Source organism: Salmo salar, chromosome 11 (assembly GCF_965601325.2).
Source record: "Salmo salar chromosome 11, fSalSal1, whole genome shotgun sequence".
Taxonomy (NCBI): domain Eukaryota; kingdom Metazoa; phylum Chordata; class Actinopteri; order Salmoniformes; family Salmonidae; genus Salmo; species Salmo salar.
The window spans coordinates 121,343,553-121,360,512 of NC_138301.1; the positions used below are offsets into that span (position 1 = coordinate 121,343,553).

Below are 16,960 nucleotides of genomic sequence, written 5' to 3' on the forward strand. Positions count from 1 at the left end.
TACATATGTTATTAAAACCATAAAACATACACTAAATAGACTTGAAGGTTGCGTGTTAAAAATTCACCCAAAACCACAAATTATTATAATTTACAGTGTCAATTAAGAGAGAACCATATTTTTTTATGAACAAATGTTTCATTTTGTCGTTATAATAAGGTTGGTAGCAATATGTGAAAATTGTTGTGGAAATCTGTTGCAGCTTAAGTCGATTACAAAAACCCACAATGCAATTCTCTCCCTATGGACTGGTTAGCTAGCTAGCTAGCTAGCAAACTTAGCTCCACACAATAATACCAATGTGAATATCAGCATGTGAAGTAGCTAGTTAGCTGTAAAATCACCTAAACAAACTATCAATTTAGGAGTCTACAATCTGACCATGTTCAACCTGCAGATCGATGCGCCTCACAGAGCGGAGTCTAACATTCACAACGGCCATGCAACGATACCCTGGACTGAACAGGCAGATAAATAGGAGAAATGTGACCCTCTCTGTTAAATTACACATTTCTCAAGGAATATCGCAACGATCACCATCATCTGACAATACAAGGGGTGGAGAGTGTTAAGGGTAGGAGTGTGTGTGTGTGTGTGTGTGTGTGTGTGTGTGTGTGTGTGTGTGTGTGTGTGTGTGTGTGTGTGTGTGTGTGTGTGTGTGTGTGTGTGTGTGTGTGTGTGTGTGTGATCTGAACAGACAGGAGAGGAAGAGTATGGATGGAACCTGAATCAAATCACATTGTATTTGTCACATGCGCCCGAATACAACAGGTGTTTGTACCTTACCGTGAAATGCTTACTGACAAACCCTTAACCAACGATGCAGAATTTTTCAACAGTAAGTAGATATTTGCAAAAAAATATATATAAAACATAAAATCTACATTTAGTAAGAAAACACAATGAAATAACAATAACGAGGCTATGTACCGATACTGAGTCAATGTGGAGGCTATTTTCAGGGGGTACCGGTACAGAGTCAATGTGGAGGCTATATACAGGGGGTACCAGTACAGAGTCAATGTGGAGGCTATTTTCAGGAGGTACCGGTACAGAGTCAATGTGGAGGCTATATACAGGGGGGTACCGGTACAGAGTCAATGTGGAGGCTATTTTCAGGGGGTACCGGTACAGAGTCAATGTGGAGGCTATATACAGGGGGTAGCGGTACTGAGTCAATGTGGAGGCTATATACAGGGGGTAGCGGTACTGAGTCAATGTGGAGGCTATTTTCAGGGGGTACCGGTACAGAGTCAATGTGGAGGATATATACAGGGGGTACCGGTACAGAGTCAATGTGGAGGCTATATACAGGGGGTACCGGTACTGAGTCAATGTGGAGGCTATATACAGGGGGTACCGGTACAGAGTCAATGTGGAGGCTATATACAGGGGATACCGGTACTGAGTCAATGTGGAGGCTATATACAGGGGGTACCGGTACAGAGTCAATGTGGAGGCTATATACAGGGGGTACCGGTACAGAGTCAATGTGCGGGGGTACAGTTAGTTGAGGTAATTTGTACATGTAAGTGGGGGTAAAGTGACTATGCATAGATAATAAACAGCGAGTAGCAGCAGTGTAAAAACAAATGGGGGGGGGGGGGGGTCAATGAAAATAGTCTGGGTAGCCATTTGATTAGATGTTCAGGAGTCTTATGGCTTGGGGGTAGAAGCTGTTTAGAAGCCTCTTGGACCTAGACTTGACGCCCCGGTAACGCTTTTGCCGTGCGGCAGCAGAGAGAACAGTCTATGACTAGCCTCTTTTAAGGTGGCTGGAGTCTTTGACAATTTTTAGGGCCTTCCTCTGACACCACCTTGTATAGAGTTCCTGGATGGCAGGAAGCTTGGCCCCAGTGATGTACTGGGCCGTACGCACTATCCTCTGTAGCGGCTTGCGGTCAGATTCCAAGCAGTTGCCATACCAAGCCGTGATGCAACCAGTCAGGATGCTCTCAATGTTGCAGCTGTGATCACACAGTCGTCCGGAATAGCTGGTGCACTCATGCATGGTTCAGTGTTGCTTGCCTTGATGCGAGCATTGAAGGCATTTAGCTCGTCCGGTAGGCTCGCGTCACTGGGCAGCTCGCGGCTGGGTTTCCCTTTGTAATCCGTAATAGTTTGCAAGCTCTGCAACATCCGATGAGTGTCAGAGCCGGTGTTGTAGGATTCAATCTTCGTCCTGTATTGTTGTTTTGACTGTTTGATTGTTTATCGGAGGGCATAGCGGGATTTCTTATAAGCGTCCGGATTAGTGTCCCACTCCTTGAAAGAGGTAGTTCTAGCCTTTAGCTCAGTGCGGATGTTGCCTGTAAATCCATGGCTTCTGGTTGGGCTATGTAAGTACGGTCCCTGTGATCACGATGCCTCTCTTTGTCAAATGGAGGGCGAGGGATAGCTTTGTACGCCTCTCTGTGTGTGGAATAATGGTGGTCTAGAGATGTTTTTCTTCTGGTTGAAATGAGGCAAAACGGATTTATATTTTCCTGCACTAAAGTCTCCTGCCACTTCTGGGTGAACATTTTCTTCTTTGCTTACGGCCTTATACAGCTCGTCGAGTGCGGTCTTAGTGTCAGCATCGGTTTGTGGTGGTTAATAGACAGCTACGAAAAATATAGATGAAAACTCTCTTGGTAAATAGTGTGGTCTATTGCTTATCATGAGATACTCTACCTCCAGCGATGCAAAATCTTGAGACTTCCTTAATATTAGAGATAAAGAGACACAGACCGCCACCCTTTGTCTTACCAGAGGCAGCTGTTCTGTCTTGCCGATGGTGCCAGGTTTCCTCCAGACGTGACGATTGGCATTCAGGCGAAAGAGTTCAATCTTTGTTTCATCAGACCAGAGAATCTTGTTTCTCATGGTCTGAGAGTCTTTAGGTGCCATTTGGCAAACTCCAAGTGGGCAGTCATGCCTTTTACTGAGGAGTGGCTTCAGTCTGACCGCTCTACCATAAAGGCTTGATTGGTGGAGTGCTGCAAAGATGATTGTGCTTCTGGAAGGTTCTCCCATCTCCACAGAGGAACTCTGGAGCTCTGTCAGAGTGACCATCGGGTTCTTGGTCACCTCCCTGACCAAGGCCCTTCTCCCCTGATTGCTCAGTTTTGCCTGGCGGCCAGCTCAAGGAAGATTCTTGGTGGTTCCAAACTTCTTCCATTTAAGAATGGAGGCCACTGTGTTCTTGGGGACCTTCAATGCCTCGACACAATCCTGTCTCGGAGCTCTACAGACAATTCCTTCGACCTAATGGCTTGGTTTTTGCTCTGACATGCACTGTCAACTGTGGGACCTTATATAGACAGGTGTGTGCCTTTCCAAATCATGTCCAATCAATTGAATTTACTTCAGGTGGCCTCCAATCAAGTTGTAGAAACATCTCAAGGATGATCAATGGAAACAGGATGTACCTGAGATCAATATCAAGTCTCATAGCAAAGGGTCTGAATACTTATGAAAATAAGGCATTTTTTAAAATATTTTTTATACATTTGTAAAAATTTCTAAAAACCTATTTTCACTTCGTTATTAAGTGGTATTGTGTGTAGATTGCTGAGAAAAAAAATACATATTGAATCAATTTTAGAATAAGGCTGTAATGTAACAAAATCTGGAAAAAGTCAAGGGGTCTGAACACTTTCCTGAAGGCACTGTATGTGTGTGTCCATGCAGTGTCCATGTGATGTGTGTGTGATGTGTGTGTGTGTGTGTATGTGTGTGTGTCTGTGTGATGTGTGTGTGTCCATGTGTATGTGTGATGTGTGTATGTGTGTGTGTGTGTGTGTGTGTGTGTGTGATGTGTGCGTATGTGTGTGTGTGATGTGTGTGTAGTGTGTGTGTGTGTGTGTGTGTGTGTGTGTGTGTGTGTGTGTGTGTGTGTGTGTGTGTGTGTGTGTGTGTGTGTGTGTGTGTGTGTGTGTGTGTGTGTGTGTGTGTGTGTGTGCTCCAAAGTCAATGTGCTGTAACTTAGTTGTGAGGCTGATTGATTGACAGATCTGCTGATCATTGGTATTGATGGGATTCAGGCCTTGTGTTTTCTGCCTCCTCCTGGTAGAGTAATTACCTTTAACATCCTGCTCACTCCGACACCCCGCCTCGTGGTGTGTGTGTGTGTGTGTGTGTGGTGTGTGTGTGTGTGTGTGTGTGTGTGTGTGTGTGTGTGTGTGTGTGTGTGTGTGTGTGTGTGTGTGTGTGTGTGTGTGTATGTGTGTTTAATCCAAACTCTGACAACAAAAAAATGGAAAACTTCAGCAACATTGACCAACTGTATAAACGAAAAGTAAAGTTCTAATGAAAAGCTGTGTGTTTTTTGGGGGGTTTGTTGGTTTTTTATAACCGTCAGTGTAGCTTCATTACATAAGTGGACCTTGAGCTGAATGGGATCATCAGCTGACTAGATGTCTGAGTAGGAGTATTGTAAAGGTTGTGAGTGGGCCGACTGTGGTATTCTTCATAATTTCAATGGTATTGTCTGAATGAGATGCTAATTAAAAGTCCTCTGTAACTCAGTTAGTTGAGCATGGCTCTTGTCGACGACAGGATAGTGGTGTTGCTTTGGCGTCTGCTGAATTGCATGTTATATTATTATATATCGTGTCTTCCGGACACATTGGGGATATATTCGGGAAATTGTGCTTGGCTAGCTGCTAGCTTAGTTTTTTGTTTTTTTCAACAACAAAAAATTCGCTTCAAAAAGCCAACCTGGCACAATTAGCCACGATGCTGAGGCCGACCAGCTGAGCAGAAAATTACATCCGGTAACAGAAATCTGTATCAGCCAATTGAAATCGTTAACACAGTTGGACGTGATCCAACAATTTCTCACTAAAGAATCCTTAACAGAAGTCCACCAGCATGTTCTCATAATCAAATGACTAACATAATGTGTAACAATGGGTCTGGACAATTAGCTCACAGTGTGAGGTGCCTGCTTCCTGACATTCATTACCAGTCGCGGCGAAATTGGAATCACCCGTTTTGGGGTGACCGTTTTCTTGTTTTTGAATTTGTGGCTTTACATTTCATTGTGCTATTGTGTTGAGAGGGAAAGTGTAGTCATTACCATGAAAATGAATATTATGAATTCAAACCCTTGTTTACAAACACACTGCTAATAAATTATGTTATATATTAGATATATTAATTATTATTATAATTATCCACTTCGTCACTTATGCTTTTTTGACTTGCAGCATTGGAGCGATATGCCCCATGTGGGTTTGTTATTTGACTTGAGGACCAGCATTGGAGCGATATGCAGCATCAGTCTATAATGAACACAGCATCAGTCTATAATGAACACAGCATCAGTCTATAATGAACACAGCATCAGTCTATAATGAACACAGCATCAGTCTATAATGAACACAGCATCAGTCTATAATTAACACAGCATCAGTCTATAATGAACACAGCATCAGTCTATAATGAACACAGCATCAGTCTATAACTAATGCAGCATCAGTCTATAATGAACACAGCATCAGTCTATAATGAACACAGCATCAGTCTATAATGAACACAGCATCAGTCTATAATGAACACAGCATCAGTCTATAATGAATACAGTATCAGTCTATAATGAACACAGCATCAGTCTATAATGAACACAGCATCAGTCTATAATAAACACAGCATCAGTCATCAGTCTATAATGGACACAGCATCAGTCTATAATGAACACAGCATCCATCTATAATGAACACAGCATCTATAATGAACACAGCATCAGTCTATAATGAACACAGCATCAGTCTATAATGAACACAGCATCAGTCTATAATGAACACAGCATCAGTCTATAATGAACACAGCATTAGTCTATAATGAACACAGCATCAGTCTATAACTAATGCAGCATCAGTCTATAATGAACACAGCATCAGTCTATAATGAACACAGCATCAGTCTATAATGAACACAGCATCAGTCTATAATGAATACAGTATCAGTCTATAATGAACACAGCATCAGTCTATAATGAACACAGCATCAGTCTATAATAAACACAGCATCAGTCATCAGTCTATAATGGACACAGCATCAGTCTATAATGAACACAGCATCCGTCTATAATGAATACAGCATCTATAATGAACACAGCATCAGTCTATAATGAACACAGCATCAGTCTATAATGAACACAGCGTCTATAATGAACACAGCGTCTATAATGAACACAGCATCAGTCTATAATGAACACAGCATCAGTTTATGATGAACACAGCATCAGTCTATAATGAACACAGCATCAGTCTATAATGAACACAGCGTCAGTCTATAATGAACACAGCATCAGTCTATAATGAACACAGCATCCGTCTATAATGAACACCGCATCTATAATGAACACAGCATCAGTCTATAATGAACACAGCATCAGTCTATAATGAACACAGCATCTATAATGAACACAGCATCAGTCTATGATGAACACAGCGTCTATGATGAACACAGCATCAGTCTATAATGAACACAGCATCAGTCTATAATGAACACAGCATCAGTCTATAATGAACACAGCGTCTATAATGAACACAGCATCAGTCTATGTGTCTGGTCCCAGTCCGCCACTGGCTCCAGTGTGTCTGGTCCCAGTCCGCCCCTGGCTCTAGCCAGTGTGTCTGGTCCCAGTCCGCCCCTGGCTCCAGTGTGTCTGGTCTCAGTCCGCCCCTGGATCCAGTGTGTCTGGTCCCAGTCCGCCCCTGACTCTAGCCAGTGTGTCTGGTCCCAGTCCGCCCCTGACTCTAGCCAGTGTGTCTGGTCCCAGTCCGCCCCTGGCTCTAGCCAGTGTGTCTGGTCCCAGTCCGCCCCTGGATCTAGCCAGTGTGTCTGGTCCCAGTCCGCCCCTGGATCCAGTGTGTCTGGTCCCAGTCCGCCCCTGGATCCAGTGTGTCTGGTCCCAGTCCGCCCCTGGCTCTAGCCAGTGTGTGTGTGTGTGTGTTCTTGTATGTGTGAGTACACTCCTGCGTGCATGCTATCCGGTGCGTGCGCGTGCTATACTCACCCAGTACAGTAAGGTAGGCCTTGGCGGTCTTGACAGGCATGGTGAATAGAGAACAGGTGTACATCCCCTCGTCGGCCAGTGTCACCTCACTGATACTGATGGTCAGCTCCGACCACGATGCTCGGACCAGCTCGATACGGTTATCTCTCAAAGCTAGAAGAGGGAGGGAGGGAGGGAGGGAGGGAGGGAGGGAGGGAGGGAGGGAGAGAATAGCTAATTTACTAATGGATTTTATCACGAACAATAACAATGATAACGTCTTATTTCATCACACACAATATGTCAACAAAAACAGCAAAATGCACTTAATACAACTATCCCTGGGCAGTACAGGAAGGGAGAGAGAGAGAGAGAGGAGAGCAAGAGAGACTTCCAACTGTGAACATATAAGGGTTGGGGTTGATTCCAATTTATTTTCATAGTGTCACGCTCTGACCTAGAAGAGCTGTGTTTTTCTTGTTTAGTTAGGTCAGGGTGTGATAGGTGGGTGGGCATTCTATGTTTTCGTTTTCTATGTTTTGGCCAGGTATGGTTTCCAATCAGAGGCAGCTGTCTATCGTTGTCTCTGATTGGAAGCCATACTTAGGCAGCCTGTTTTTCATGTGTTGTTGTGGGTAGTTGATCTCCGTTTTGTCAAGTGTACCTGACGGAACTGTTGGCTGTCGTTTTTGTTGTGTTTTTGTTTAAGTGTTTTCATTAAAGAAAAGTATGAGCACTCTACACGCCGCGCCTTGGTCCCATTTATACGACCCGCGTTACAGAACTACCCACCATGATTGGATCAAGTGACGTGCCCAGGCGGAAATGGACACCTGGTCACATAAGGAGTGGATGGAGAGGAGAAACTGGACTTGGTGCCAGGTAATCGAGCGATATCGGAGCCTACCTGAGAAAAACGAGAGGCAGCCCCCCCCAACAAAATTTGAGGTGGGGCACACGGGTAATTTGGCTGGGCCAGGGGTGAGGCCTGAGTCAACTCCCCGTGCTTATTGTGGTGAGCATGTGCCTGCCTCTCGCACTCTCTCTACAGTGCGCCGCCATATCCCAGTACGTCCTGTGCCTGCTCCTCGCGCTCTCCCTCCAGTGCGCCTCTACACGCCGCGCCTTGGTCCCCTTTATACGACCCCTGTGGTGGCTAATTTCCGCATTACCAAATGAGGATTTACAAACACACCAGTCCGAGTTAAAACTACATCTTTAATACTTAAGATACTTTTGCAAAAGTTCTTGACCCCACCAATGCATTCTCTCGAATGAATCATTTAATGAGGTGATTACAGAATGGCTACAGGGATCTTTTATAGCAACGATACAGCCCCTTCAATGTACATTGACAAACCACAGATACTTAGTAACAGTTCACAAATGTTACGTTTTGTATGACAGATATCCATAAAACACATCAGACAGTAACTGCTATGTCAACCTGGTTCATTATATAGCCCAGTATCTGGTCTCCTTAGAACTGTCCCTCCCAGGTACGGTATAGAACAGAACTATTTCATCCAATGGCATATATCAATTGTCAACTCTAGATACTCCCATCTCAAGCAAACCCCCTCTTGACCCCACTCCTGGACAGGCTCACTGGGGGGAGTGAGCCTCTAGGCCATATATTATCACAGGATAAGTGTGAGATCTAAGAGACCATGGTCCCAGACACTGCCATAAACCTCCCCACAATAAGGAAAAGGAGGGTGTGACTTGCTCACAGACATTGTGGAGACAAGTCATTGGTTCCCCAGTAATCACGCCACCCCTTCACATGGTTTAAGCATAGGTAAGGACACATTCCCATGACGACAAGTCTGACCTCTCCCCTCTCTGGGCCCCAAGTGTCTGAGCCCCAGCTAAGGTAGACATGCAACTGAAAAGACACCAGAGTCCAATGGACACTTTCTAATGACAAGTACCTCAAATAAGCATATTATACTAATAAAACATCTTAATTATCTATGTTACCCAACTAATTCTGATTCGTCCACGACACCCCTGTTACACATATTCCAAAATTCAATTCTGGAATACAAGCAGGAAATTGAGAATTTACTTGGAATTGATTTGGAATTGCAGCAAGGTAATTGAATTGAAATTTAGACTGTCTGAATTGACATTTTAAAATAAAAACATCCTTGGAATGGAATTGGATTATAATTATGCAAATTCCAGTCACTGGAGTTAATGCATTCAGCACTGAAATGGAATGCAAACTTTGTTTTAAAACTATAAAATAATTATATACATTACAGTATATACATTATGTTTTGAAATGTTTTCCAATTAGTTGCAATATATTTCCGGTTCCAATTAAAGGGTTAGCGCAGACATATTGGTTTCCATACCTTGTCTATGAACTATGTCATTTTGTACTTTTATATGGAGGAAAAATTCAAATTTCCATGAGTATTGCTCACTCAATTATTCTGTATAGCTTTATAATTCTACAACATAAATTAATTTAGCAGATGCTTTTATCCAAAGCGACTTGAAGTCATTCATGCATAAGCTTTTTATTTAAGGGTGGATTGCTTTTTTTTAGCCTTGGAAAATATTTAAAGTGGTGTCAGAGCTGATTAACATATTTCCCAGCATGCTGTTTTGTAGGTACATTTAAAAAAAAAATATTTGTTTCTATTTCTGTGTTTTTCGTTGTACATTGATTGGTATTTTTATTATGCAGCACATCGTATTTTTGTAAATCGACTCTAATCTGTTTAGTGGTTGGATTTGTTACAGTCATTATTTAGATGGTGGAGTCTGTTCATATGATTTAGGTTGTCTTGTCAACTTCATGCTCCCTACCTGGCTATCAGTCTGAATGCAAACGGTGGGTGATGAACTATTCAAAAAATATTACAAAGCCACCATTTTGGATAGATTTCAGTGGGAATTAGAATCCACCCTGAAGGTCAATTTAATTTGACAAAACGGCAGAGGTGAGCAGGTCAAAGACATCATGTTGCTGTGATAGGAAGTAAACCGGCAATGAAAGATGAACCTCGTGGTATTTGTAGCAATTCATAGAGGCTATATGTGCAAGTCTCTGTCACTAGTAAACACAGTCATGGGTGGTAATTCTAACATTCACTCTAAAGGCACACTGGGATATATGCTAATATGAGCAAATATTTGCAAATATCCCCGAGTGCCTTTATTGAATGTTGGAATTACCACCGATGACTGTGTTTGCTAGTGACAAAGACATGGTTGTTGCATTGTATTGTCAATCCTGTAGCCTTCACCAAGTGAGCGCATACGTTAATATATTATCCTTGTAATTTAACCCTTTATGACAATACATTAAAATATCACATAAGTGGTTGTTCCACTGGATATCATAAGGTGAATGCACCAATTTGTAAGTCGCTCTGGATAAGAGCGTCTGCTAAATGACGTAAATGAAAATGAAATAAGGCTATACCTTAACAGCCTAGTTCTACCCTGAAACTCCTGGTTTGCAGACCACATCAAGCAATCCATATTATTATTGTGGCTCGTAAAGTGATATCCAACAATAGGAATTTGTTTTTGTTTGTTTGTTTTTATTGCTATACATAGATAATTAACAATCAATCAATCAATCAATGTCCATGCAAAAACACAGATATCGAAACAAACCCTTAAAAAAAATCTACCTGCAATAAAGCATGCTGGGAATTATGATGATGGGCGTGTTTTGGATTGTGTGTGCGTTTGTTTTACTCTACATAGAATACAAATGACACAATCACACTCAAGTTATTAAAGGTAAAGTTATTAAAGGTAAAGTTATTATTGCATTTAGAATGAGAGCCAAGGTGAAGGAGAATTGGACAAAAAGAAATGATTACCTGCACCATCTAAACTCGAATAACTCCAACTACTAACAGACTGATTTAGTTTTTTTGGAGGTTAGAAAAATATATGTAATTTATCTTTGTATAGTTTATGTGTCGGGGGGGGGGGGGGGGGGCTAGAGTCAGTCTGTTATATCTGGAGTATTTCTCCTGTCTTATCCGATGTCCTGTGTTAATTTCTCCCTCTAATTCTCTCTCTCCCTCTCCTCTCGGAGGACCTGAGCCCTGGGACCTCATGATTACCTGGCTTGATGACTCTTTCGAACCTTCTACCTTGTCCTGGACCTTCTACCTTGTCCTGGACCTTCTACCTTGTCCTGGACCTTCTACCTTGTCCTGGACCTTCTACCTTGTCCTGGACCTTCTACCTTGTCCTGGACCTTCTATTTTCTACTCTCTCTCTCGCACCTGCTGTCTCTAACTCTGAATGATCGGCTATGAAAAGCCAACTGACATTTACTCCTGAGGTGCTGACCTGTTGTACCGTCTACAACCACTGTGATTATTATTATCTGGCCCAGCTGGTCATCTATGAGCGTTTGAACATCTTGGCCATGTTCTGTTTTAATCTCCACCTGGCACAGCCAGAAGAGGACTGGCCACCCCTCATAGTCTGGTTCCTCTCTAGGTTTCTTCATAGGTTCCAGCCTTTCTAGAGAGTTTTTCCTAGCCACTGTGTTTCTACATCTGCATTGCTTGCTGTTTGGGGTTTTAGGCTGGGTTTCTGTACAGCACTTTGTGACATCGACTGATGTAAAAAGGGCTTTATAAATACATTTGATTGATTGATTGATAACATCAATCAATTAATCAATCAACGTGCGTACAAAAACACAGATATAGACACACAATTCTAGAAATCAACCTGCAATAAAGCATATTGGGAAATATGATAATGAGGGGCGTGGTTTTGGGTGTTTGCATTGTTTTACTCTACACAGAATAAAAATGACACAATCACACTCAAGTTATTAAAGGTAAAGTTATTAAAGGTAAAGTTATTAAAGGTAAAGTTATTAAAGGTCCCAAACAGTCAAAATCATTTGAATAAAACCAAAACCAAGTAGGACAACCAAAGTATAAAAATGGACTGTTACTTCTACATTGATAAAGTTTGATCATAAAATTACTGGTCCCCTCCCCCATGTCAAACACCATCGAATCAGGAAGAGGGATGGAGGTGGGATTATTAAGGGCTTTTTTTTGTTTGTTTCATACACCAATGGTAACGTCTTATTCTCTTACCTAATTTAAATAAGTACCGCCTCGTAACCAACGTCACAGAGGGGCGTGGTTTACGTAGCTAGATAGCTAGTCTACTGGTAACTAAAAGTGACTGCAGCGTGTCAGCAAATACACTATATATACAAAAGTATGTGGACACACCTTTAAATTTCTGGATTAGGCTATTTCAGCCACACATGTCACTGACAGGTGTATAAAATCAAGCACAGAGCCATGTAATCTCCATAGATAAAACATTGACAGTAGAATGGCCTTACTGAAGAGCTCAATGACTTTCAACATGGCACGGTTATAGGATGCCACCTTTCCAACAAGTCAATTCGTCAAGTTTCTGTCCTGCTAGAGCTGCACTGGTCAACTGTAAGTGTTGTTATTGGAGCAACAATGGCTCAGGCGTGAAGCTCACAGAACGGGACCGCCGAGTGCTGAAGCGCGTAGTACTCTATGTAAAAATCGTCTGTCCTCGGTTGCAACACTCACTACCGAGTTCCAAATTGCCTCTGGAAGCAACGTCAGCACAAGAACTGTTCGTCGGGAGCTTCATGAAATGGGTTTCCATGGCCGAGCAGCTGCACACAAACCTAAGATCACCATGCTAGCTGCCATTGGACACTTGAGCAGTGGAAACGCATTATCTGGAATGATGAATCACGCTTCACCATCTGGCAGTCCGACGGACACATTCTGGGTTTGACGAATGCCAGGAGAACGCTACCTGCCCGAATATATAGTGCCAACTGTAAAGTTTGGTGGAGGAGGAATAATGGTCTGGGGCTGTTTTTCATGGTTCATGCCCCTTAGTTCCAGTGAAGGGAAATCTTAACGCTACAACATACAATAACATTCTAGATGATTCTGTGCTTCCAACTTTGTGGCAACAGTTTGGGGGAAGGCCCTTTCCTGTTTCAGCATGACAATGCCCCCGTGTACAAAGCGAGGTCCATACACAAATGGTTTGTCGAGATCAGTGTGGAAGAACTTGACTGGCCTCCACAGAGCCCTGACCTCAACCACATCGAACACCTTTGGGATGAATTGGAACACTGACCGTGAACCAGGCCTAATCGCCCAACATCGGTGCCCGACCTCACTAATGCTCTTGTGACTGAATGGAAGCAAGTCGCCGGAGCAATGTTCCAACACTTTTGGTCATGTATAATTAGAGCTTTTGGGCTCGCTATACATGTCGTCTATACTGTTGCTGTTACAATAACCAAACAGTTAGATAAACAACTCATTTGTGAAACCATATTGTGGTGTATGACAGGATTGGATGTTGCATGCAATTTCAATGTTGTTTGAGTTGCTTTGTTTACCGGCAATTGTTTGGAGATAATCTCACTACAACACAGTGTCCATGTTGCTCGACATAGAGGTTCTCAAAGAACCATCAGACAAGGTGATTTCCCCGTCCCACTCATCGTCTGTCTTTCCAGACTTCCTGGTAATTTGATATGAGAGAAAAGGTACTTTTTCCCCACAATATTGCATTTTTATCTGGAGAAATATTATGGGTGACTTTTTAGTAACTCAGAAGGTTATTTTACATGGGAATCAGAATTTGGGATGGGAGTTTGGGATGTTTAACACCAACACTCAGGTTATTCTACAAGACTGAGTGTTATTTTAACTCCTGAATGAATAAACCTTTCATTCATTTCATGGAGAGTGAAATTCCACTTAGATCTCTGCTGCCCGACCTGAGCCCAACATTATACATCGGGTTAGGGATGGATAGGGCCTGTTGTTTCATCAATAACTAGGGATGGATAGGGCCTGTTGTTTCATCAAAAACTAGGGATGGATAGGGCCTGTTGTTTCATCAATAACTAGGGATGGATAGGGCCTGTTGTTTCATCAATAACTAGGGATGGATAGGGCCTGTTGTTTCATCAATAACTAGGGATGGATAGGGCCTGTTGTTTCATCAATAACTAGGGATGGATAGGGCCTGTTGTTTCATCAATAACTAGGGATGGATAGGGCCTGTTGTTTCATCAATAACTAGGGATGGATAGGGCCTGTTGTTTCATCAATAACTAGGGATGGATAGGGCCTGTTGTTTCATCAATAACTAGGGATGGATAGGACCTGTTGTTTCATCAATAACTATGGATGGATAGGGCTCAGATATCACTAGATTGATCAGCAACATGTTTAAGCTGAGCCATTTGCTCGTGTTCTGCTGCACAGTACAGTCATATCTGACTAACATCATAACATGGTGTCAGAAATGTTTCAACCTCATCAAATATAAAACAGGAGATTATTTCACAGAGTTTAGTCTGAGTTTAGAGTGATGAAAAGTAGCTAACAGCTAACAGCTAACGCTCATGTCTCTTCATTGAGCCGTTGCTATGGATACTCACAGACTCAGAGCTGCCATGAGCAGAGCGCATGCAGAGCGAGCTGCCTGAGCTTAGGGAGTGAGTGACAGACCGAGAGGAGCAGCTAATGAATTTACTAACAAAGGAAGTTATTTCTGGTTTCAGACAGGGCCAGGCCTTAAATTTGGCAGAAGCAATCGGCAGTGGTGGAAAAAGTACCCAATTGTCAATGTAAAGTAAAAGTATAGATACCTTAATAGAAAGTTACTCAAGTAAAAGTGAAAGTCATCCATTAAAATACTATTTGAATAAAAGTCTAAAAGTATTTGCTTCTAAATATACATAAGTATCAAAAGTAAAAGTATAAATAATTTCAAATTCCTCAGTTATTCCCTCATTTCGTTGAGAGGTTGAATTGCTATTTGGAATCTGCCATGAGTTGAGGTAGTTGGGTTCAGTTTGGCTTGAGTTTATAGAAGTGAATGAATTTAAATTCAGGGAATGGCTCTAGAGAAGGATAATATTGAATTGGGAATTGTAGTTTAGAATTTACTTAGAAAAGGAATATGAGATGAATTGAATTATGTGAATTGGTGTGGCAGAATATTGAATTAGGAATTGTAGTTTTTAATTGGCTTAGAATTGGAATTCAAAATGAGTTGAGTAGAATTTAAGAACTGCTCTGGAATTCTGAATTAAATTGATAGAATGTAGGGAGATGGAATGCTGTTAATTCATGCTGTTAATTTATGCTGTTAATTGATGTTGTTAATTGATGTTGTTAATTGATGCTGTTAATTGATGCTGTTAATTGATGTTGTTAATTGATGCTGTTAGTTGATTTAGCAAATTTATAAAAAAAAAAATACAAATATCTTATTTACATAAGTATTCAGACCCTTTGCTATGAGACTCTAAATTGAGCTCAGGTGCATCCTGTTTCCATTGATCATCATTGAGATGTTTCTACAACTTGATTGGAGTCCACCTGTGGTAAATTCAATTAATTGGACATGATTTGGAAAGGCACACACCTGTCTATATAAGGTCCCACAGTTGACAGTGCATGTTAGAGCAAAAAGCAAGCCATGATGTCAACGGAATTGTCCGTAGAGCTCAGATGCAGGATTGTGTCGAGGAACAGATCTGGGGAAGGGTAATAAAAACATACTGCAGCATTGAAGGTCCCCAAGAACACAGAGGCATCCATCAGTCTTAAATGGAAGAAGTTTGGAACCACCAAGACTCTTCCTAGAGCTGGCCCCCCGGTCAAACTGAGCAATTGGGGGAGAAGAGCCTTGGTCAGGGAGGTGACCAAGAACCTGATGGTCACTCTGAATGAGCTAGAGATTTCCACGGTGGAGATGGGAGAACCTTCCAGAAGGACAACCATCTCTGCAGCACTCCACCAATCAGGCGTTTATGGTATAGTGGCCAGACGGAAGCCACTCCTCAGTAAAAGGCACATGACAGCCCGCTTGGAGTTTGCCAAAAGGCACCTAAAGACTCTCAGACCATGAGAAACCAGATTCTCTGGTCTGATGAAACCAAGATTGAACTCTTTGGCCTGAATGCCAAGCATCACATCTGGAGGAAACCTGGCATCATCCCTACGGTGAAGCATGGTGGTGGCAGCATCATGCTATGGGGATGTTTTTCAGCGGCAGGGACTGTGAGACTAGTCAGGATAAAGACAAAGATGAACGGAACAAAGTACAGAGAGATCCTCCTCCAGAGTGCTCAGGACCTCAGACTGCGGCTACGGTTCTCCTTCCAACAGGACATCGACCCTAAGCAGACAGCCAAGACAACGCAGGAGTGGCTTCGGGACAAGTCTCTGAATGTCCTTGAGTGGCCCAGCCAGAGCCCGGACTTGAACCCGATCAAACTTCTCTGAAGAGACCTGAAAATAGCTGTGCAGCAACGCTCCCCATCCAACCTGACAGAGCTTGACAGGATCTGCAGAGAAGAATGGGAGAAACTCCCTAAATACAGGTGTTCCAAGCTTGTTGCGTCATACCCAAGAAGACTCGAGGCTGTAATCGCTACCAAAGGTGCTTCAACAAAGTACTGAGTAAAGATTCTGAATACTTATGTAAATGTTATGTTTCAGTTTTTATATTTTTAATACATTTGCAAAAATGTATTTCTGTTTTTGCTTTGTCATTATGGGGTATTGTGTGTAGATTGATGAGTGGGGAAAAAAACAAATTTAATCCATTTTAAAAGTAAGGCTGTAATGTAAAAAACGTGTAAAAAAGTCAAGGGGTCTGAATAATTTCTGTATGCACTGAGACTTGAAGTAGGGTTGCCCCTTGCGTTGCAAGGGCCGTGGCTTTTATGGCGCGATGGGTAACGATGCTTCGTGGGGTGTCAGTTGTTGATGTGTGCAAGGGTCCCTGGTTCGAGCCCGGGTTGGGGCGAAGAGAGGGACGGAACCTACACTGTTACATATGCACTGTATCAGTACTCGATGCATAGTTATTGGAGAAAGACCTGTTTTTCGATTTCTACTAAGTGTGTAGGTTTGATGGGGGGGGGGGGGA

General features: G+C 42.4%; 1 protein-coding gene across 2 annotated transcripts in view; it reads right to left on the minus strand.

The window, feature by feature from the left end:
* Positions 1 to 16,960, minus strand: part of LOC106563906 (cell adhesion molecule 2) — a 678,594-nt gene that overhangs the window by 145,964 nt on the left and 515,670 nt on the right. For both annotated transcript variants that reach the window (XM_014129855.3, XM_082958335.1), the window contains exon 4: positions 7,007 to 7,159. In XM_014129855.3, coding sequence (XP_013985330.2) covers positions 7,007 to 7,159 — 153 coding nt within the window. The remainder of the gene's footprint in view (positions 1 to 7,006; positions 7,160 to 16,960) is intronic.